The 24,244-nt window shown below is 39.0% G+C and overlaps 1 protein-coding gene across 1 annotated transcript in view; it reads left to right on the forward strand.

Annotated features, from left to right (window-relative positions):
- The window catches only part of otogl (otogelin like), a 34,854-nt gene extending 12,778 nt beyond the window's left edge, over positions 1–22,076 (forward strand). The window contains exons 23-58 of the mRNA XM_014469860.2: positions 109–274; positions 1,879–1,986; positions 2,171–2,309; positions 2,917–3,051; positions 3,150–3,296; positions 3,555–3,674; positions 3,882–3,998; positions 5,333–5,489; positions 6,291–6,317; positions 6,429–6,608; positions 6,692–6,970; positions 8,621–8,738; positions 8,828–8,907; positions 8,986–9,632; positions 10,182–10,359; positions 10,439–10,581; positions 10,665–10,688; positions 11,702–11,794; positions 11,881–12,070; positions 12,350–12,567; positions 12,825–12,966; positions 13,424–13,609; positions 13,750–13,962; positions 14,063–14,167; positions 15,008–15,115; positions 15,203–15,304; positions 15,380–15,484; positions 15,622–15,662; positions 15,750–15,813; positions 15,919–16,097; positions 16,217–16,321; positions 16,403–16,522; positions 17,821–17,866; positions 18,613–18,684; positions 20,997–21,076; positions 21,422–22,076. Coding sequence (XP_014325346.1) covers positions 109–274; positions 1,879–1,986; positions 2,171–2,309; positions 2,917–3,051; positions 3,150–3,296; positions 3,555–3,674; positions 3,882–3,998; positions 5,333–5,489; positions 6,291–6,317; positions 6,429–6,608; positions 6,692–6,970; positions 8,621–8,738; positions 8,828–8,907; positions 8,986–9,632; positions 10,182–10,359; positions 10,439–10,581; positions 10,665–10,688; positions 11,702–11,794; positions 11,881–12,070; positions 12,350–12,567; positions 12,825–12,966; positions 13,424–13,609; positions 13,750–13,962; positions 14,063–14,167; positions 15,008–15,115; positions 15,203–15,304; positions 15,380–15,484; positions 15,622–15,662; positions 15,750–15,813; positions 15,919–16,097; positions 16,217–16,321; positions 16,403–16,522; positions 17,821–17,866; positions 18,613–18,684; positions 20,997–21,076; positions 21,422–21,622 — 5,135 coding nt within the window. The 3' untranslated portion in view covers positions 21,623–22,076. The remainder of the gene's footprint in view (positions 1–108; positions 275–1,878; positions 1,987–2,170; positions 2,310–2,916; positions 3,052–3,149; positions 3,297–3,554; positions 3,675–3,881; positions 3,999–5,332; positions 5,490–6,290; positions 6,318–6,428; positions 6,609–6,691; positions 6,971–8,620; positions 8,739–8,827; positions 8,908–8,985; positions 9,633–10,181; positions 10,360–10,438; positions 10,582–10,664; positions 10,689–11,701; positions 11,795–11,880; positions 12,071–12,349; positions 12,568–12,824; positions 12,967–13,423; positions 13,610–13,749; positions 13,963–14,062; positions 14,168–15,007; positions 15,116–15,202; positions 15,305–15,379; positions 15,485–15,621; positions 15,663–15,749; positions 15,814–15,918; positions 16,098–16,216; positions 16,322–16,402; positions 16,523–17,820; positions 17,867–18,612; positions 18,685–20,996; positions 21,077–21,421) is intronic.
- Positions 22,077–24,244: the final 2,168 nt, after the last annotated feature.

The following is a 24,244-nucleotide window of genomic DNA, read 5'->3' on the forward strand; positions in this document are numbered from 1 at the left end:
TTCATTTCTGAAGTTGAAGCTTGTTTCTCATGACTGGCAGCTGCTGGTGATGTTTTAAGCAACTGTTGCATTGATTTTGCTGAGTATGTGTGTGTCTGAATATTGTAGAACCAGACAGTGTAGAAGAGGGAGAGTGTCCAGAAGGAAAAGTGTATCACAGCTGCACGGAGCAAAGAGGAGGCGTGGCTTGTGCACCAACCTGCCGTAACCTGATGTTGAACCTCACCTGCCCACCCAACACACTGTGCATACCAGGCTGTGTTTGTCCTCCAGGGTAATAGACGGGCTTACCTTCTTTCAGTATTTTGCACTAATTTTTACAGGCTGTGATCTGTGAAATTATCCGTTACTGCTTTTCATAGACAAACACAAATTACATTTTATCAGGATTTTATGTGATAGACCAACACAAAGTAATGCATAATTGTTGAAGGAGAAACATGCATTGAATTCAGAAATTATGGACAAATTGTGCATTTTTACTCATTACCTTATTGAACCATATGTCACTACAGTCAGTCAGGTTGTGTCCTAGCAAGCTTTTTCCATCTAGAGACTAACCTTTGTGCCAATTATCTTTGTACTTCCAGTACAGTGTAGGACTCTGCGAGCATCAGTTCTTATGTTTCCTTTTCTATGTCTTAGGTTTATAACTGGGTCATTCTAACACATGAATACCTGATCATGTGTTAGAATGATCAGGTATTCATTCAGGTATTCAGTATTTGTTCTCAATCAAATACTGATGTTATTTGTGATGTTACTTGCCTTTCATGACACTGTAATTTTGCAGAATAATTGAAATCAATTTAATTGATTAGGTGGAAGACAGTGAATAAAAGAACTGATGATAGCGTCATGTTGGAATTGGATCTTAAAATAACATCAGACAAACTTGACGTCATTCTTGTTTCAGGTTTGAATTCCATTGAGATTTGTGAATGATGAGCTCATTGATCGATCTAACTTCTCTTACCAGTACAACCTACATTTCTTTACATTTGTACTTTTGTACTTCACAGCAGCAAAATTCACACTAGGTTGTTTTACTGTGGGGATGGCATGTCCAGGATGTAAAGTTCAATTCTGGGCTCATCTGATTACAACACCTTTTTTGCATGCTTGCTGGTTTCCCTATAAGGCTTTTTTCAAAAAAGTATATCTGACTTCGTATAGCTTTCTTTCGGTAATGGCTTTCTTTTGACCATTCTTCCATTAAAGGCAAGATTTGTGCAATGTTTCACTTTTCTAGTTGTAAGATTCTCCCACTTGAGCTTGTGGACAGATTTAGCTCCTCAAGAGTAATAATCTTTCTTCTCTCATCTTCATGATGCTTTTTGTTCACTAATGTTCTGGAACTGACTTCTGACACAGTCTAAGCAAAGCTAAATTTATCTAGATATTATTTACTAACAGAAACAATTTGTGTATTAGGTGATTTCTGGTCGTGTTACATTTTATTTAGAGCTATTGAAAGAAAATGGGGCTAATTTAAAATGGATTTGGTTGCTTTCAAAACAAAATATGATGAAGGGGGTTTGAAAACATTTGTGAAGCACTATATGTGTAACACATTACTATCAATGAACAATGTCTATTTACTATCATGACAGTCATTTGTCCTAATGACCACTGAGTCAGTTATTATGATCTCGTGTAAATTTAATTTGTTCATCACTCAGCCGAAGAGATTTTGACCTCTATTAGATTTCCTGGATTTAAAAGGCTTACCAGCTAGCATTAATTAAAGCAGTGGCTGCCTGGAAGCTTATCTGAATCTGTAATCAATTTTAATTAATGAGCTAAAGTGCAGCATTAGGATTTAATATATTTGCTTGCAAGGTGTGTGCATTCCATTGGTGTTTTATCTGTTGGAAGGCTCGTGCTGCACCAGGGTGAATGTTACTATCCAGAGAACTGCCCCTGCGCGTGGCTTGGACTTGAATACCTGCCTGGACAAGTTGTGGAAACATCCTGCTACAGATGGTAAATATGTCTCCTGTACTTGTTATTTTCTCTCTTTAATATAGTATACATTAATCACTAAACCCTGAATTCTAGAGTAATGGTTCAAACTTAAAATCTATAAGAAAAACAAACTCATTTAATTCACACATCTGCTCCATCTTTTTCTCCTCTCTGCTCTTCACCGGTGCACCTGTCCTTCAAGTGTGTGCCATCGGGGCTATTTTAACTGCAGCTACTCTCCATGTCCAGCTGTGTGTACTGTGTACAGCGACAGACACTATCACACCTTTGATGGCCTTGAATATGACTACCAAACCGACTGCCAGGTCTACCTGCTTAAAGTGAGTCTATTTTGCTTGCATCACGCATGATATGGGATTCTAGCAGTGAGTTAGCATGTGGAGAGGAACACCGTTTTATCATTTCCTGGCCCCAGACTAATTTGAATCTGGGAAACAAGATCTAAGGTAATTTCTAATCTCAAAAGAAAGAGTTGGTTTTAATTAGAGCAGATTAAAGTGTGTTTGTGTGTAGGGGTGGGTGAGTGAGAGCGCAGCTGGGTGTGGACCACAGTAACGCAAGCAGACGTTGAGCAAAGCTGAAAGTGATACAAAGAAACCAGTGTTCACATCAAACCCCAGGGCTCCTGCGCTCCCAGGGATATAGAATTAGAATTAGCAGAACAGACATTCTGGTTCAGACCCAACCGACTGCTGGCCAGCGCTCAGGCCTAAAAAAAGAATTGGGAAACAGGTCAGAGTTGCGTCTCAACACTATTTCCTTGTGTTGTCGGCCCCACGTTATTTAAATTGGACAGATACTTTTGGCTTTTCCACAATTCTTGACAAGCGAATAAAAATGTTTTACCTGTAGCTGCTCTCTGCATACAGTCAGACAGGAATGAGAATAATTGCAGGAATAATATTTTTTCCCTTCTTCTCTCACTAGAGTACTGGAGAAACCGAAGTATCCATTGTTGCCCAAAACAAGGACTGCTATGAGAGTGGCATTGTGTGCATGAAAATACTGGTCATTCATGTGGGACTGACCAAAATCTACTTCACTGACAACTCTGGCAATCCAGTACATTCTTTACACACAGAGTAACAGTCTAAACTTTTTCAAAGAACCCTGTTTATTTTTTATTTTAAATTATATCCCATATTTTACTCCCCTCTTAGAGTCCTTCTACTGTTGTGGGTCGAGGGTCAGAGTTTGAGATCTGGAATGCAGGTTACTACACCGTGGTCCACTTCTCCAGTCAGGATCTGACCATCCTCTGGGACCGCAAGACTACTGTACATATAAGAGCTGGACCCCATTGGAAGGTGTGAACAAAGAACATGATCTTTTCAGGTTTATAAGAATGTGGTCCAAATCAAACAGTGTTGAGTAAACATAGATTTTTGGAGTTTTAAATCAGAAAACCATCTGCCATTTTCCATTTCACAATTATCCTCTACTTTGTGTCAGGCCTTCCCAAATAAATCCCATGAAAATACACTGAAGTTTGTTGTTTTAATGTGAAAAAGTTAAAGGAGTATTACAACTTTTAAACCTTACTTCTCTTTTTTTTTTCCCTCCAGGGTCTCCTCAGTGGCCTGTGTGGAAATTTTGACAGTGTGACAGTGAATGATATGACCACATCTAGCCACATGGAAGTCAATAATGCACAGACATTTGGAAACAGCTGGGCCCTGGGACAGGTATGACTCAGCTTAGCCGTACTGCATTGATCTTTCCTTCATCTCCTTTCTTCTCTCCGTCTTTGTCTATAAACGTCTCCCTGACTCGCTCACTCCTCCCTTGTTCCCTGTTGCTCGTGAGCTGGTCTCCCTTGAGTCCACTGTGATATTTAAGAGTAATCAGACACTTGATCTCCCTCTGTATGTGTGTAAATGTGTGTGTTTTAGTGTGAAAGTGACTACATAGTTGAGCGACCGTGTGAACGGGACTTGGGGAGACAGCCGTACGCTAAGAGGGAGTGTGCTCTCCTCTACAGCGATGTCTTTGCACCCTGTCACAACGTGGTAAGTGCCACTAAAACGGATACAGTCACCAACTCACATTCATGCAGAGTAAATGCTGCAGTGGAAAGGTTATCCGGCTTGTAACAGGGGAGAAGGGGTTGAAGAGGGGTTATGGGAACGACTCTTAACTGATCCCTGGCAAATACACTTTTTGTTATTTAAGAGATAAACCGCACACCAGCTGCTAGGCTCCACAATTTCTCTCTCTCTCTTGCTCTCTCTCGCTCTCACACACTGTTTATCTGTTTATTACCAGTAGATGGAGCCATGTTTGCATAAACAAAAACAGTCTATTGGTCATAAATGTGAGTGTGGCACATACCTTGCTTGGATAATCAACCAATTAAATGCAAACAAATAATGTTTATATCGGTTTGCTTCTTGAAAGATGAAGGAAAATCCTGAACATTTGAACAAGTAAGCTCCTCTTAGTGCTGGATTTTCTTATCTATTTCAAATATGTGTGGTCATGGCAATCCTAATTGAGCATACCTTTTATCATTAACCAGGGTGTATACCATCCACAGAAATCTAAAATTGATTAAACTAGATTTACCTGCACTGTTTAAAAATACTCACAACACCTGTTTTTCTTGTTTGACATTGAATCAAACTTTACTTATTTTAGGCCTGCTGTGTTTAAGAAACATTTCTGTTGACATGCAGCACTGGCAAAATATAAAATTTTATTCTAATACTGCTGTTTCTGTTATCTAATTCAGTCTACAGTCTTCATAATATTAATACGTTGTGATCTAATGTAAACCAGTGGTTTCAAAAATTGGGTTTTGAAACTCGCAATGGGTCATCAAACAACCTGCATCACCACGTCTATAAAAAAGTAAACAAGCAAAAATTAATTTTGATGTTTTATAGCAGATAAGAACAATGATCAGAATTTATTTTATTATGAGGTTATTAATTGGATTATTTACATGTGTTTAAATGATAGTTATCTTCCAAGCCTCTCCTTCTTGTTTTTGCAACACTGACAAGTTTAGAAACTGCCAGATTAAAGTACTATGGGATGAAATGTGCTGCTTAAGTGAATCATAATACTTGCTGTCAAAGAATGAAGGTGAAGTTAATCTTGCCTGGGGTATTTTGGCTGTTCATCTTAGCACACATCTGATATATTGCACTAGAATCCGACCCACATTCTCTTTGTCCTGATATCACATCAATCCTTTTCCTCTGAATTATTAAAAAACTACTCATCCCATAAACAAGACCTCCCCCAGCCTCTCCCAGCGAGCATTGGCCTGGTTCAGTCTATGATTATGTGTGTGTTTCTGTGTTTGTGACCGTGTATGCATGTTGTGCGTGCCCTTCAGGTTGATGTGGCCTGGTTTTATAGGAACTGCCTAACAGACACTTGCAACTGCAACCGCGGGGGAGACTGTGAGTGTCTCTGTACGTCCATTGCTGCGTATGCACACAAATGCTGTCAACAGGGGGTCACGATACACTGGAGGTCTCCCTCTGTGTGCCGTGAGTATGCTCACATAGACAGACCGAAGCAAATGTTTTATTGCCACACTTCTTGAACATTTTCACAGTCTTCAACTTCAATGAATATTATTTGGATTTTATGTAACAGACAAACAACATGTTTAGGAATGGGTAGAGCAAACTAACCATTGTTTTTAAATATTCTTGCCATATATCTATATTCAGCCCCAATACTTTCAATTGTTATTGAACTGTATGTTTAGTACCTTCAACCTTTTGCTACAGTTACAGTAGTTGCACTGGAAAGAAGAAAGCCATTATTGTAAGAATGTCATATGAAGTCTAATTTGGAGTTTTCCACTAGTCATGTGGTGAACATATCAAACATATGAAGGAAGGTGCGTTGGTCACATCAGGTAAACATTCTAATTGTTGGCCTACATTCAAAGGGACATGTGTGGTAGAGAAGTAACTCTGTACACCTGGTACAAACTTGGTGATGACAGCATTGTGCTATGGGAACGCTTTCCTTTAGCAGGGACAGGGAAGCTGGTCAGACTTGATGGAAAGATGGAAGGAGCTAAAAACAGACTAATTCTGGGCTTAATAGAAATCAAAACAGTTTTCAGATTTTTTCTTTTACTTTTTTGGAAGCCCATGCATCATGTTCCTTCCACTTTAAGTCATGCTTGATAACATAAAATCTTAATAAAACGGATTGAAGTTCGATGCTTTAACGTAAAAAAAAATGTGAAAAGTTCAAACAGTGTAGGAAGAAATTGTGAATTCTGGATGTTACTACCTCTGAGATTTTAAACACTTCTGAATGATCTCTTTCAGCCTATGACTGTGAATACTATAATCAAGGTGCGTACAAGTGAGGATTTCCTTTTCTTCTTTTGTTTATGGGTTTATATGCATTCCCGGAGGGGTTGTTGTCAAACTCATTTCCTGTTATTCTGCCTCATTTCCCCAAAGAGCTCGGCGATGGCCCATTTTCCTTGGTGAGTGCTGTCTTTAATGACACCATGTTTGGAGTGAATCGTACCAGCAGCACAGTGTTTCCACTTACAAGAGAAAGACCGGGACAGTTGCCAGCTCCAGGCATTCTGTTCAACTTTATGATCACAAGCGGGCTATGGAGGAACAGGACATCACGTAAGCATCCACCACTACATAAACTAACAGTTATTGGTGCTGTGAAGGTGTAAATTAATCAGAAATTTCTTGTTTTTTTTCAGGTGTTCCTGTAGTTTCCCTTGAGTCTGCAGAGAGGCCAAACTACTTTCTCACAGTGTCAGGACGCAGTCGTCTTCAGTTGGAGCAGTGGAGTCGAGGGCCAGAGTTTAGCCGCAGAGCCACCTTCATCCAGCACCAGGGTCTGTTTCTACCAGGTTACGCTTCATTCGAACTGGTCAGCCAACCTGGAATCTTTCTGACGCTCACACGCGGAGCGGCTCGAGCACAGAGATACGGCACTGCGGAGGGCTTCAAGACCAGCAGCAGCTTCACACTCGAGGGTCAGAACATGCTGTTGCAGTCACATGAAGTTAATTATTTTGGAATACAATGTGAGACACAAAATAGGAAATTGTAAAATGTTAGAAAGATATACATAGTTTTTGAAATGCTTTTTTTTTTTTCTTCAAATAAAAATCCAAGAACTGAGGCATGCTTTTGTGTTCAGCACCCGGAGTCAGTACTTTGTACAGCATAGTGTAGCATGTCATACTGCAGTTATATTTTAACATCTTTTTGGTTATTTCTGCTTTGAAAATAGCTCAAACTTAGTCAGATTGGATATAGAGCTTCAATAAACTTCCATATCTTGCAACAAATTCCACGTAATATTTAGCTAGGCTACACCAATACATAAACTTTGATGTTACAATGGCTTTCTTCTCATCTTTCTTCTTCCAATGTCAGATTAGTGGGGATCACAACAAATAGTTGTCCTATTAAAAAGAAAAAGAAGTTTGTTGATCTTGATTCTATTCAGGGTTGTCAAAGTAAAGGCCAAAAGGGATGTTGAACAAAAAGGCAAATAAATTCCATTTTCAGATTTTTATCCCCAGACTTAAAAATGTCCATTGTTTCTCTTGTTCTTCACACGTTTGTGTTACTCCAACACAAAGATCTAATAGAAGACACGAAATGTTCAGGTTTATGAGATTTATCTTCATAGAGGTCTGCAAATTATTTCTATCTCCGTCATTTAGTGACAGAAAAACAGACTTGCATGTTTTTAACGCTTAGTTAGATCTTAAATTGGTTAACAGTGGACGCTCTTTTCAAAAGAAAAGAACACCTTAACCAGTGTTTAAGTGTATTATAGTTTACATTTCATAATGGCTATTGTATTCTTTTTGATCTTAATATATTACCTTTTTTAATCAAAGGGAAAATGTGTAGAACAACATTCTTTTTCTACATCTTCTTACCTTGATCTACAAAAGCATCTAACCAGTGTTGATATATCTTGGCTTATACATTTTCAGGCAAAACTATAAAGACTAATGAATTTGTACTATGTGAGTGACAAAAATGGTAACGTAGAATTAATTGAAAGCATAGGAGGCTAAGAGTAACAGAAAACCATCACAGCTGTTGCAGAGCACTGTTGCTGCTAGGTCTATTTTCTGACTAGTCATTTTCTTTTTTTGAAAGACACAAAAACCTAAATACAGAGCTGCTTATGGCATTTTAGCACTGCTCTGTGGAGTCTTTTGATATGCAATAAAACAGCATGATATGCACACTACAAAGAAGCAGAGAAGAAAGAACACATCCACAGTGATTAAAATGTCCCCAGAAAGTATTGCACTTACCCCTCTGTCCATAATAAAACCCATTTTTAAATGATACCTCTGCTTAGAAAAAACACACATGTATTTTGAGCAATAACAATGGGATATATTATTGTACCATTTTCTTTTTTTTCACCTTTTACATTCATCAGTTTTAAAAACTCATTTCTATTAACTTATTTTTAAACTAAAATGCATGTTTTGAATATCTATTGTCTTCTGTATGCTTTGCAAATTTTACTGCTGAATTTTGTGGATCTGACTCAAGCTTACATATCCAAATTGTTATTGGGCTCACTGTCTGTGCACCTATTCAAACTACACAGAAAAGCTAACTAATATGTTTATCATTTGTTACTGCAGACAGTCCTTTTGTTATACCATACCGCATGATGTGTGAATGGCGTTATCAGGCTTGTGCAAGTCCCTGCGTACACGCATGCAGTGATCCAGATGCAACCCGCTGCCAGTTCCTGCCTCCGTAAGAAGTTCGGCTCAACACGGGCCCTCGCTGTACTACCAACGTAATCTATGATCAGGTCTGGCAATGCAACTGTGTGTGTGTTATAGGGTTGAAGGCTGTTTCCCTCGCTGTCCAAAAAACATGGTGCTGGATGAAGTCACAAGACGCTGTGTCTACACAGAGGACTGTGAGTGCAAGCATGATTTTGTCTTTAAATCATGTAAAAGGTTATGGTTTCTGGTGCATTCTAACTTGTCTCCTGTAGGTGTTACCCTCCCCTCAACTCCAACGCCTTTTGCATATGTGACTCAGTCCAACAGAACCACTACTCCACCACCAACTACAACCACAAGAGCAACAACAATCTCCTCCACTACTGTTAGTCCCACCACATCTGCACCCACCACCACTACACCGACTGTTCCCACCACAAGAGTAACCACTGAACCAGTCACTACTCTGCTTACTACATCTCCAACCACAACTCCTGCTTCTACTACAACCATTGTTACCACGACTCCATTTGAGACTTCCACCCAAAGTACAACCGTAATGACCCCCACTCCAACCACAGAGATCACCTCAACTACTCCCTCCACTTCACCCACTACAGTCCCTACAACTACTCCTGAGGTTACCACACCAACTACACCTCTTGTGACATCCCCAACTACCCTGCCACCAACGACCACTGTCATCACAACTGTTCCCACCACAACTGTACCTGAAACCACACCCACAACTATGCCACAACCAGAAACAACAATCACTACAGAGATTTCCACCCCAGTTGAAACGACCACAACCCTTCCTTCAACTGAACCCACCACTGTTACCAGCACAGAGATAATCACAAGCCCTGAAACCGAAGAAGCGTCTACCAGGATTCCTTGGCCCACTGGTCCATGCACAGTAAGTGTTACTTCTCTAGTTAAACTTATGCCTATAGACAAATGGTCAATCTTGTGGACAACATTTTCAAATCTAGGTTGTATCAGGACCGATGTACTGTATGTAATAGGTGTCTTCTATAACTGAGTAAGGGTGAATGGACAAAACTCCATTCAGCCTTACTGTTATCACTGCAGTGTCTCATGTTCTCTTGAACACTAAATTAACCTCGGGCATATTATAAAAACTACATGTATGGTTCCTTTTAAGTAGCATCTTATCTGGCAGTAAGAAACCATGTAATTTATGGTTTAGTATTGTGAAAAGATAATTTATGAATCCCCAGGAAGAATATTTGGAGGAAAGCCAAAGACTGAGACTGTTGGCATGATTTAATCATTTAATTGTTTATTTTAGAAACACAGTGAGCTACTATGAAGTGTGAACTTGCATACATAGGAATGTCCTGTGTGATGTCATGTTGACACTAAGATAGCTGCTTAAAAAATAAACCATTTAATGTAAAAAAAATAATAATAATCACCCCAAATATGTAAATTGTGTCCACAGCCTCCATTCTCCTATCGTATTGATGAGTGTGCCGAGCTAATTTGTTTCAACGGAGAGCTGCTCTTTCACAACTCCTCTCTCCACTGTCGCTACAATACTGCCCCACCTCAGTGCAGTCTGCTGGGCCTGCCTATCCTCATCAACACAGACCCCTGTTGTCCACTATGGCAGTGCCCATGTAAGTTTTGTTGTAAACCTTAGAAGAAAAATGATTGAATCACCTTTTTCCTGAAAGCTCTCCTGTTTCCTTCTATCAGGTCGCTGCACTGTGATGTCAGATCTACGTGTGATCACATTTGATGGTAACAATGTGGCCTTGTATGACAATGGTTCTTACATTTTGGTTAATCTGCCGAGAGAGACTATTATTGGCACAGTGGAGAAATGTCCAACCAGCCAGGTAAAGTATCAAAACATCTGAGAGAAAGAAATTAAATTTGAAGAAGCTTCAAGGTTCAGGTTTGTCCTTTGTTTTGCTTTTAGAGCGTAAACTCCATCAGACGAACTGTAAGTGAACGACGTTGTCTGCCAGCAATTACATCTGTTGCATCTGGGCAAAGGCAGCTAATTTCTTTCTGCTGAAATGGTTCCAAGTGCCATGCAGTAGTTTTCATACCCGTTTCACAATGTGTCACATTACAACTACAAACTAAAGTGTACTTTGATTTGATTGTTTATAATACACCAATACAAAGTATGGCATGTTTTTCAATTGAAACAAAAAGGATTTCAAAGGGTTTTGAGAAATAATTTCTGCAGCCGCCCGCCAGCCGCCGCAAGTACAATCTTCAGTAGTCACCTGTTTGTTAAGGTCGTTTCAGTTTAAATACAACTGTTCTGTGAAGGCTTGAAAGGGTTGTTAGGAGCTACATACAAAACAATGTGAATGCGGGACAGCAGACGATAACTGCTCATTACCCTGAACTCCATCCCCAAAATTAGATATAATGGTGCCAGCATCATGCTGTGGGGTAGTTGGTTAGAACTGAGGGAAAATGGACAGGGCTATACTAAAAAAAAATTATTAGAGGCTTCTAAATATTAGATACTGGAGTGGAGGTTCACCTTTCAACAAGACAACGATTCTAACAGGCTGTGATTTATATCAAATCACGTATATGAGTTAGAATGTCCCAGTCAAAGTCCAGGCTTAAAACCAACTGAGAATCTGTGACAAGACGTAAAAAAATTTCATACCCCAACAGAAGTAAAGCTGTAATTAGAATAGAAGGTAATTCTACCTTCAGCCTCCCCCTCGCTCCCTAGGGAAAAGCTGAGTACAAGTGCAAGCCACATATTTTAAATGTCTTTTGTTGTTTTTTCATTAACATATTCGATAACCATTTATCATTTTCTTCCATTTCCAATACCATTTGTGTTGATATAATTTAAATCTGAAAAAAAAATCATTTAACTTTTTGAATATAACATCAAATTTGAGAAAAGATTCAATATGTGTGTGGAAACCTTTGCAAAGCACTGTTAGTGTTATTGCCGTCTATAATTTCCGTTCTCCACAGAGTCCTACTGGTGGAACATCTGGTCTTTGTTTCAAGAAGCTTAACATCACTACTTCCAACTACAGAATCATTATCAACAGACTTGATCGAAAGGTTTCCCTCTTTACTTTATCTAATGCACGAGCAAACATGTAATTTTCCTTCAGAAATGAGTGATTTTTATTTGTATGTGATTGAAGGTGACAGTGAACTACAGAGCTGCTAAGCTCCCATTCTCACGTCACTCCCTTTATGTGGAAGATACAGGCAGCATGTACCTGATCCACACACCTGGCAGCATCAGCATACAGTGGTATCATAGCACAGGGATTATGGTGCTGCAGTACAATGCTCCGAGTCATGCATTCGTCCCCACTCGTGGCCTGTGTGGTGAGTCCATGCACACACACCCTGCTCATCAGCATTAACCTCATTTATCTAAGTGCTGTTTTTCAGCACCTAAAGGCTTAATGTCTGCACCGCTGGATCACATTGACTAGAGCCATTATTGGATGTGACAGTTTGAGATTCTAAAAGCCATTTAGACACATTACACAGTTCCAGACAGGCAATTATCTCACCGTTAGCTTTCTATTGCTCACTGTCTAAGCAGCAATGAAACTTGAATGCACCAAAAGCACCAAAACTGCTGTCTGCCCAATCTGCCAGGTTGCTGTGATGGGAATCCAGAAGATGACCTGAAACTCCCGAATGGCACGGTGGTCAGAGAGGTGGGAGACATGATGCTCTTTCTGCAGGCGTGGAGAGTCCATTTGACGGATGAGACTGAACACACACGCAGGGTGGGAGACAACTGCACCACAGGGGACTGTTCCACCTGTCTTTCTATGCTTACCCAAAGAGCCTTCACACCATGTCATAGCAAGGTACTATCAAGGCTCCACACAGTATTTCACACACTTGATTTTGAGGCAGGTGCTGACTTACTTTGACATCATTTGAGGAATCAAAATTAATACAAATCGGTTTATAAATTAAGCAGATGACAATTGATTCCAAATAATTTGCCAAACATTTTACGTAATTAAAATGATTTATGTTTTTTTGTTTGTTTTTTTTTTTAAATTGAGAATGAAATGAAGAATTTATAAATTTGACATATCAATCTAATACAAATTTGCAGGTGCCTCCAGAACAGTTCTGTGACATCATGTGGGCAGGAGACTTGCATTACAAGGATCATCAGTGTGACTTTCTGGCTGCTTATGTGGCAGTTTGTTACACACACCAAGTCTGCATCGGCTGGAGGCGGCACAATTTCTGTCGTAAGAACACACAGGCAAATAAGTCTTATACAGTAATTTTCAAAAGTGTTCCTACCTCTTTAAGTTTATATTTACTGTTTAACTGAAATTTCCTCTGTTCACAACAACCACAAGCATCAATGTGTTTAACTGGGATCTTATGGCAAAACCAACACAAAGTTGGACATACGTAACTGTGAACGTCTGTTCAATCAGATTAAGCTTTGAGTATTTCGCAATGTAGAATCGGCAAATGTTTCACTCTAGATGTGCAAATCTTGTAGATATATACACAAAAAGACTTTAAGTTGTTATTGCAGCAAAATGTTGCTTAACCTACTATTGACTCAGGGGGGGCTAGTAACCTGTGGAAAGTGGGAAAAACCCAATTGATATAAATACTTTTGTAAGGTACTGTATGTGTAAATGTGTGCTCACTTGTGTTTCTGTGATTGCTCACAATCCTGTCGTCTTGCAGCATTAAGGTGTCCGCCTGGTAAAGAGTATCAGCCGTGTGTAAGCACCTGCAACAGCCGCACTTGTCTGAACAAAGACTACTACGAGGAAACCACCTGCTCTTTCATCAGGGAGGAGTGTGTGTGTCGCAGTGGAACCATCCTGCACCGAGCTGACTCTCCCTATTGTGTCACCGAAGATCGATGTGGTGAGTGGAGAGGGTTGTAAAAGCATTCCTTTGTGATGAAAATGGCTCTGTCTAAGATTCTGCTTTACTTTCAGGCTTTATAAACATATACATTCCCACAGAGTCAATGTGTTCTATTTAATTAATTGTGGTTCGTTCAGTCTGCACAGACAATGAAGGTAACCCCCGGGCCCCAGGAGAGGTGTGGAATGGCTCCACTCGAAGCTGTTGCCTTTACAAATGTATGGAGAACGGTTCTGTGGTGGCGGTGGAGCCAGACTGCAGTGCTGTCCCAACGCCGCTGTGTGAGAGGGAGGGAGAATATGTGCTGGATGTACTAGAGGAAGGATCCTGTTGCCCTAAGAAGATCTGTGGTGAGTTCAAACTTTGAGTATCAAAGTCAAGAGAAGTACCTTTGTTGTCAGAGATCATTTTTAAGTGAACTCTTATATTATTGTTTTCTTTGCTTGTCAGAGTGCAACATGACCATCTGTGACAGTGAAGCTCCTCCTTGCGATAATGGAAACAGGCTGGTCATTGGTTACAGCGCACTATCCTGCTGCCCAGAATACCGATGTGGTAATATTCAAACCTTAATTCTGCCTTCTTTTGAATAAGTTTGCTTCAATCAAAATTAATTTGTCTCGGCTTATTTATTTTTCAGATTTTCATAACAAATGTCATATCATGAGAAGCAGATGTAATTCATATCCAGCTATGCAGAGTTCAGTTGAAGTTAAATGCAATTGATTTAGTCTGATTCAGATCACATTACTTGCAGTAACAAAATAACTTCCTTTTAACAGCAAGAACCAGAAGCAGAACTAGATTCTGTGGGAAGTTTTGTGCTACAAGGGGTTGAAAGAACTGAAAGCAGACACTAAAATACAGAAACACTGTTCCATTAGTATTTTTTAGAGATCAACAACTGTTAAGCTAAGGAAGCCAAGGAAAGTAACACAAATAAACAGTAAAACACTAAGCCACAAGTGAAAAAATTGAACAGTACTCAAATAACTAATTGCAGCAATATCTGGGCTAATTGCTTTTATCCAGAAAAGATCGTACTTAAGCACCAAGCCAGGGATATTCTCTATTGGAAATAAAAAACAAAGGGCATTCAGTTAGTTAAAACCATAACTCCTTTGTCCAGAAAATAGACATCATTAAACTCTGAATCACTGGATCAAGGAGAAAAACAAATTAAAACAATTAAGTTAATGCCTGTAATAGCTTTGTCTATGGCCTCTTCCAGAAAAGTGACAGCGAAGCACAGAAACACCTGGGTAGACATGCTGTCTGTGGGCAGGAAAAAACACAAAGACATTTAAAAGTTATTGGTAGCAAGACTGGCAAATAATTCATCAAATGAAACGCGTATTTGTTCAACCTTCTCCATCTCTACCTCATCTTCCTCAGAGTGTGACCCTATGGCGTGCCCTCCTGTCTTTGCTCCCGACTGTAGAGAAGATCAGTTCCTTGTTGAGGTCAGGGGGCAAAAATCCTGCTGCTACTCTTACCTTTGTGGTAAGTTGTAATTGCTTGTCAGCTTTGACTTATGTCATTATCCTTCTATAAATTAGCCGTGTAATTGTCCATTTTCTGTCTGAGTAGTGTGTGAGTCATGCATTGAACCCATTCCAAGTTGCTCTCATGGAGAAATTCTGGCTGTCGATCCAAATTCCACCAACAGCTGCTGTCCCCAGTACCACTGTGGTAAGCGTTTTGGCTTGTGTATCCATGTGCATTTGTATCTGTGTCTTTAATACGTTTACTCCCGTTTTTCCACAGTGTGTGATGTTAATCAATGCCCTAAATCATCTCTGAGCTGTGCACCTGGTCTCTCTCTGGTTGAAACTGCTGCACCCGGTGACTGCTGTCCCCAGCATCACTGTGGTAAATGGATGGCAACATATGCACTTTATTTGTTACTCGGCTGATATGCGTAGTTGTCTGAAGAGTTGCTATGCCTGTCACGTATTTATAAAGTTTCACACGACTGCTCTCTTTAACTTTGTTTCCCTTATGCACAGAATGTCAATGTGGAGACCTAGCTCTCCCCATATGTCAGCTGGTAAGTAAGCAAAACGCTGTATCAGAAGTCGCTCTTTGCCAGAAAGCAAGCAAATTCAGTTAAGTAAGCACTTTGTTCTTTACTCAGGGGGAGGTGCAGGTTGAAGTTCCTGACAGCAGCACCAACTGTGGTTGTCCTCAGTATGCATGTCGTAAGCATAACCTCTGCTCAAAGGGTCAAAAGATTCAAGTTACAAAAAACAGACATCATATTCATTATGCTCATATATTGCATGTTTATTTGTGTTAATTTATAGAGAAAGCCGACGTGTGTCTCTTCCAAGGAGTCACAGTTCTGGGTCCAGGCCAGTCCCTGGTTCAGTATTTTGAAGGAGAGCTGTGCTACACTGTTCAGTGTCTTCCTTACAAAGACCCACAGACTGGCTTCTATGCAATGGAAATCACCTCTGTTAACTGTTCCCAAAAGTGTGGATCGGTATGTATGGTGCTGCACAAAATATGATTGATCATATCAGTGCTAACAGCAATTCTGTGATTTTCATCTCAGCTAGGGTAAAACTCCTGTTTATTTTTTGATTCACTTCCTGGTCTTAGCACCAGGCATATGTCCCTTCTACAGACCCTCAAGTGTGCTGCGGCTCCTGTAAAAACATCTCTTGTACTTTCACCAACGAAAATGGGACAGCAGAATTTTTCACTGTAAGAACAAGCAGAGCTGCATATGCTAATCACTCTTTCTTTGCAGGGTCTTTTAAAATTTGCTATTGTGTTTGTGTGCAGGCAGGGAGTTCCTGGGTGGAAAACTGTACGCGTTATGATTGCGTGGAGACAGCAGTCGGAGCGGTGATACTTGCATCTGGTGTTATCTGCCCTCCTTTTAATGACTCCGAATGTATTCAGGTCAGAGCCTCTAAATCTCATACATATTTTTGGATGTTTCTTTAAAGGTGTGTCCTTGTTTAGTATGAGATTCAGGAACAGTGTACTTTATTTTCTACCCTAGTAAAGATATTTCAAATCTTTAAACAAACTTGTGTTTTATGGCAGTGGCATAATCTCATTCAGAAAAAGAATATTCAGTTGGGAAATTATTACATATAGCAAAATCACAGATGCTCTAATTATTGGTACCCCCTAATTGTCCTTCTGATTAGTAATCCATGACTTCCTACCTCCCTGTGGTATAATTATGATTTGACAGAATGCCTTTAGACACTCTTCAAAATTAGCAAGATAAGTAATCACTTGTGTTTCAAACATCAAAAGTCAGAAAATTATACATCTATATACTGTATATACTGTGTGTGTGTATATATATATATAATATTGAGTGTATGGGTGATCTGTTTTCATTTATAAAGAGTTCCCACAGGAGTGAGTTGGTTGGATAATATTCTTCTTATCCCAATGAATATCTTATACCAAGATTTTATGTCATCATTACAGGGTATTAATGTCTATATTTTAATCAGAGAAACATGTTTTTTTTCTCTAATTTACTGTTCCAAGAATGTGTTTGTCAGGATCAAATAATCTAAAACTGAAAAATTATCATGCTTTTGTATGATCTCTGAGTTTTTAATAACTGTTATGCTGAATCCTTATAGTTACAACAAAGTACCTAGTCTCCTTCAACTGTTGAGGGTCTGTGTTGCTGTGGGCCTGTTTTTTCACTAAACACTTCGAAATACCAGGACATTTTAAATAAAAAAACTTGGTGATCTCTACCAGTAAATTTGCTTTGATCATCAAATATGTGGTCAGCGCAGAATTAATTCATGTGTCTCAAAATCACAAAGCCCTTCTTATATGGCCATGTTAGTATCCAAGTTCTAAATCCAATGAAACCCTAAGGGTGAGATGTGTGTGCACGAAAAGCGAGCGATAATCAGAATGATCTACAGAGATTATGGAAGCAGAAATAACCAAAGATCCCTCTTCTTTATCCCCCAACCTCAGACAATGTTATAGGTGAAGACTGAGACATGGACTGTTGGTAAAAGTGAGCTGTACGAACAAGGTTTCAGAATTACATTATTCTAAGTAAAAACAAACATAAAAAAAATTTGTATATTTGAGATCTTTTACACATCTTTACCAGAGGTACTAATAAAAGTGTCTGTTGCTGTAGCTTCCTTTGAATAACATTTTATTATAACTCTAACTAAGGTTTTCTTTTTTATTCTCTTCTCTTGCAGAGTGGGGGTGTAGTTCAGAGCTATGTAGACGGCTGCTGCAGGACATGTGAGTCTTCCGATTTATTTGGGGCTGCTGGTAATGCTTTGTGCAGCTGATTAGAGGGGTGAGTGCTTTGTTGCCTGGCAGTGGATGGGCTTATTGGCTGAATGGTTGGGCGGTTTGGCGGTTTGTAGAGGGTGGAGATAAAGGCTGGCAGCCTACATTTCAAAATCCCCTTGGCTACCTCAGGTATCCTCAGAAACTTCTGCTCATATTTTAAAGCGATAACACGGCTCAGGATAAAAAAGACACATTTTGTAAAAATGTTAGAATAATGCTGATAAATCTGTCTGAAAATAAACTCTGCCTCGTAAAATGTTTTGTGAACGAGAACATTTTCTACTTTCGTGAATTTAATCTTAAATAAAAGTGGTGTCAGTTTTCCTTTTTTTTTGTTCAGCGTTGCACTTTCAGCTGCTTGCCTTCCTTTGCAGTGTCCTTGCAGTTTTGTGTTTTAGGCTGCTCAACGGTGAGTGTTTTTTCCAATGAGGATGTGCGACGGTGCGAGGGTTAGGGTTTGCCCTGCGGAGCTTTGTAGTTCATTAAGTGTTACTGTGCGACTGTGTTACTTGGCTGGCTGCCTCGAGTTACTCCCTGAAAAGGAAAACATTTTTGTGCATGCGGTGACTGATTTGATCCACAGTGTGTTTGTGTGTGAAATGCAATTGCCATTTTTTTTTTGAGTAAGTCATAACTTGTGTTCTCCTGACGCCATTTGAACCGGACGACTGCTGTCCTGACGATGTTCCCAGGTTCTGGACTGGGTGTTTTACCGTTTACCGTTAACCCCATAACACCCACTGGTAGTACTAACTGTGATACAGGTACCACCACTTTGTATTATTCCACTTAGTTACTTTTTGACGTGTCTTTGACATTTATTTATTTATTTTTTTTATAAATTTGTGTGTTTAGTTTTATTTATCTTCTTTTTAGATATGTGATAAAAAAAACTGTCATTAAGTTAAATTGCTAACATTTTTCAGTAGTAATTAAAAGTTCTAATTTTGCATAAAGAATAACATAATTTAGCGATCTATGATTGTTTTAGAAGATTAGACAAAAGCCACTCAGTGGTTATTTGTGAAAAATATGTTGCCTCCCCACCAGCCAAGTGACAGTCAAAACGAACACCTACTGCTGGGCAACAAAAAGCCCTTCTCTGTAGGAAGGAACCAGGATGTTGGTGCAAAAAGTTACAAGGAATGTCAATTTCTTTAAGAGTGTATTTATTTATTTATTTATTTATTTATTTATTTATCAATTTATTAGAAAAAATATGTGTTTGTAGGCATGGACTGGTGTGATATTGAAAGCATGCTGTATGATAACCTCATGCATCACGGCACTTAAAAATGTACTGGAGTGTTGGAGAAGGGATGCATCCAAGTCACTGAGCTGTGACTCCTGAGAAGTCAGAGTCTAATTATTTCCATGTAAGCCAGAAAAGCAACAATTATTCCAATGAATGTAAAAATTATGTAGCAGATTATTATACAGTAATTGATCCTCAGCTGTTCAGTATTTGTTAATTTAAATTTAAAACATACAATTGAAAAGAGTGCAGAATAAAGATACATTAAATTTAATTGTCATGTCTCCTAATGCTTACAGCACCATTTCTAGCTTTAGCTTTAAGAGGCCCTACAAATCGACTTTGTACAGATGCACATACTGACAGCATATTTATGATTGCAACCAAGTTATCCTCACAAGTGAGTCACATTAAGCCCCACAGGTTGAGTTGACACAAAGCCACATGTTCAGGACAAACAGTGCGAGGATTGTTCTGCCCCACTAGCTGCACATCACTAAATGCACCTTCTCTGCAAGAAAACATCTGGTAAATGACTTCACAATTTTGTCATTTAGTATTATTTTTCAGTAAAGTGGAGAATAGTTCTCTGTCCTTTTTTGGTACATTTCTTCCCTTAAAGGACAGCATTTAGGAGCATGTGTACTGAGTGAATTCATTTGATTACATGGAAAAAATATCTTCAAATTAAAATGCAGCTCTAAACCTTAGGGCTGTCACAAAAAAAACACCTGAATGTTTCACATAGTAATCAAGATTAAAAGTTTGCAGGAGTCAGTCCAGTCTTCTTGTTGTTGTGGACTATACATGTAAGACTGCACACTGCTTAATGTGTCCTGACAGCAGTATTAATGCTCATCTGTCTACCTCTGTTTAAATTCTGGCCATATTTTGACTGAAATTCTCCTCCTTTTGTCTTTAACAAGAACCTATTATGCTGCTGTGTTCACCACTGGGTCGTCTTTCCCTTGCTGTGCGGCCCTGTTTGTGATCTTAGGCAAATATTTTGCAATTTCATAATCTGTTATTTAAAAAAAATATGCAATATCTGCTTTATGACAATTATTTCAAGCTAAACTACAAATAAATCATTATATGGACTGTGTGGTGGTGAGATGTGGCCTTTAATATTCTCCTCACCACCTGTCAAGTCTGCAGAAATCCTCACTGAATTACAGTTGCTATAATACTATATATTATTTACTATAATACTGACTCCTCACTATATTAATTGCCATGTAGACTATTATCCTGTGGGTTTATATTCACCTCTCTGTCCACCTTTGTTTTGGCAACCTTATGCAGATATCTTCAAAATCTGTTTAATATTTCTGTTCCTTTTATAACAAAGCCAGCACTGGAACTATTCAACATGTGTCAGAATTATGTTGTAAAGCCAAAAATACACAGAGCTTTAAAGAGAAGTGCAAAGTGTCCTTTGTTAAGGACGATAGGTGTGTTACTTTGGTGATCACACCATCCTTGTCTGTTTTTCATGACCAGAAATAATTCCAACTGAATTTGTCTCAGCAAAAGTGGGATAGGTACACTTATCCTTTACTCCATTAAGCTGAAAAAACTTTGCTCCCTTCAGGACTATATTTGGCATCTTATAAAATCATTTAAAATCATAGGGGTAATACACCGGAGACATTTTAACAATTTTATTTTAAATCTAACTTTTGAAATCCAAGGCATACAATGACACTGGTACCGGTCCATGCCTACACGTCTATGGTAGTTATTTTATGCAGTTTTTTATGTGACTGGTTTTGACCATTTTTTGATGTATGAATATGAACTCCTTATCAAAACACCCAGGTAAAGAGGATGGGAAGACATGTAAGCGTGTGGCCATTCGGACCACCATTAGAAAGGACGACTGCAGAAGCAACACACCAGTAAGAGGCACTAAATCAGGGGTCCCCAAAGTCGGTCCTCGAGGGCCGGCATCCTGCATGCTCTAGTTCTCTCCCTGGTTTAACGCACCTGGATCAAATGATGGCTCGTTAGATGGCCTAAGAAGAACACTGACATGCTGAAAAGGTTGTTGGTACTGCCAGGGAGAGAACTAAAACGTGCAGGATGCCGGCCCTCAAGGACCAACGTTGGGCACCCCTGCACTAAATGAAACGTGCAAATATAGAATGAGACGTAGTGATTGGTGAATAATGTTTTAAAATAACAGCCATGTGTTCCCAACTTTCCACTTGTGTCCTCATCAGGTTTTGCTCCTTTCCTTCTAGGTTACAGTGTATTCATGTGATGGCAAATGTCCATCTGCCACCATATTCAACTTTAACATCAACAGTCATGCAAGGTTCTGTAAGTGCTGCCGTGAGAGTGGACTACAAACACGGACCGTCTCATTGTACTGCTCTCGGAATGCCAGCATGGTGGACTACAACTTCCAGGAACCTCTTGACTGTTCCTGCCAATGGAACTAAAAATACGAACAAGTGTGTGACCAATACAAAATTATTTTTTATGGGGTGCATTTGAATTAATATTGTAAAACTGGCCAACCATGAAAAAACAGCCATTTTTCTTTTATTTTGTTTTGCTTTTGTATGATAGCTGACTGGACAAAACTGATCTTGAATAGCAGTTTTGATAGAAAATACTGATGTGAGTAGTTTTGTCTGCACTTTAGCTGTCTATTTTATCAAAACCCACTATGCGAGTCCCTGTCAGCTTTACTTGGGCTCCCAGATTAGTTGTGCATTTTTTTCTGCATATTGACAGCAATAGGTTAAAACGGCAGTTTCTACATTGACAAGCTGTTTATTCAGATTATAAATTGGCATTTGCTTTGCATTATTTGATCAATATAACTTTGCGGTGTGGTTCTGTAGTTTTTGTTGTTTTTTGTAAAGTAAATCTGTGTAATAAAGGACTTGATAGTGGTTATGACTGTTAAAGAGTCCAGATAACACTTTTCACTTCATGCATCCTCTTTATTATACACACACACACACACGCACACACACACCCCCACACACACACACATATATACATGTTCCAGCTTAGCAGCAGCAGTGATAACATGTGTTTTATAATTTGACTTCTGAGAGGTCATTGTTAAGTGGAAGTTGCTTCTTAATAGCAGAACCTCACAGTTAGTTTCTTTTTTTTAATCTGTCAATTATTTCTTTCTCTTTTATTGATCATTATTGTCATTCAGTATGGGTCACAGGTTCACCATACCCAGATTCTGAGCCAAACTATTCATACTTAGGATATGATAACAGATAAATTCAGCAAATTTCAGCTTTAGAGCCTGAAAATATTGCAAAAACAATATCTGGACTAACTAGCCATTTTCCAGCGAGAACATCCCAATCCCGACGCCCTCTGCACCACATGTTTCTGCAGCTCAGCACCCTGTATTCCTCCTGGTTGTCATGGTGAATTGTTTTTAATCTCAACAAGGAGGCAGAGTGAATTGGCTAAGACTAACATATTCTCAAACTCCCACTATCACACACCAAATACCTGTATGTATCCGCCAACTCCTCATTCTTCTCCTCCTGCTAACGAAAAACTTTTTGCTTCTTGTGTAAAACCTTTACTCCTTGTACATGCAAAATTTAAAATCTAGATGCTTCATAAAGGTAATTTAGAACAAGGTGGTAGCTTCCAAACAGTTTTAGAAAATGAATCATTCCACCGAGGGAACTTGGATAGCATGGGACTTCCCACAGGAGATGCTTACATACAACAGCTTCGGGTTTTCATATAAAGGCCGTCAATGACTGAAAACACCATTCTTGGATTGGACTGATGAAGACACTGTTCTAGGTGACTGATATTGAAAGGAGACTCTTTTGTGGGATGTATGATATTTTAAAAGTGATTCCCAATGACTCAAACAAAGCACCTTTGGCTGCTTTGCAGTTTATGGCAGGTAAGATTATTACTTTTTCTTTTTTTTTTTTGCTTCTTTGCCTCAAAATTTTTTAATGTCAAAGAATTAGTTTGCACTTTTGCCAAGTTGTTTTTCACAATTTGTGAGGTTACACAACTTTTTTTCACAAATTTTTTGTGTGTAATTTCTGTGGACATATTTGATCACAAAGCAGTAAATCATCTGCTAAAATAGTTCTGAGAGAGTTAAATTAATACTAAATCTGAAAAGGACCTAACATACCTAACAAAGACATAGCAGATTGTTTACTTAACACTGCAAAATTTGCTACAATCTGTAAAATCGGCAACAAAATAGGATTATAAAATGAAAAGTGAAGACTGGGGGGATCAATCAGTCATCTGGGGTTCAAATCCTAACCTTGGGACCTTTGCTGTTTCCTTCTCTGCTCATTACCTGTCTGATTTTTGTCAATAGAGGCCGCTATGCCACAAAAATCTTAAAGATAAACCTATTTTTTCCTTCCACTCCGCAATTACGTACTACTTTGTGTGGGTCTATCAAATCAAATGATGAAATAACATGAAGTTGTAATGTAGTCGTAATGTGACAAACCGTTCAAGACCTTTGCACGGCATTGTACCAATAGTTACTTTGTGAAAATTACAGGTAGTTTTGTTGACCTGTGACCAACGTTCACATCCTGTTGAGATTGAAGTTGCATTTGAGTCCTTCCCCTCTAACTTGGAGGCAGACAGCTACACAGCCACCTGCAGGCCTGCAGGTAGCCCGTTGGTAAGAAGAGCTCTTTAAAATATGGAATCCAGCAGCTCTGTTTATTCACATTTACATGTTTTACGATGGGGTATTTTAATTTCTTAATCTCTGTCTCAACATTTTTGACAGATCTTCTCAAAGCACATTGATCGCTCAGCATGCTCTCCTGACTGCAGGATACGATTGCATATGAGTGAGGACCATAGGGGGTATAGTATCGTGCTGAGAGCAAGAAGGAATGATTCAGTGCTGGAGACAAAGACCTTTCATTTCAGTGAGTGTGTCTAAACGGTAGATTTAAATAAATGTATGTGTTACATTTAATTGGTTTCTACACAGACAGTCGTTTTCCTGTTAAATAAGTTTATTTATTTATTTGTAAAATGAGGTTAATCATATTGTTTGTCTCCCCAGTTCCAGTATC

Source organism: Xiphophorus maculatus, chromosome 2 (assembly GCF_002775205.1).
Source record: "Xiphophorus maculatus strain JP 163 A chromosome 2, X_maculatus-5.0-male, whole genome shotgun sequence".
Taxonomy (NCBI): Eukaryota; Metazoa; Chordata; class Actinopteri; order Cyprinodontiformes; family Poeciliidae; genus Xiphophorus; species Xiphophorus maculatus.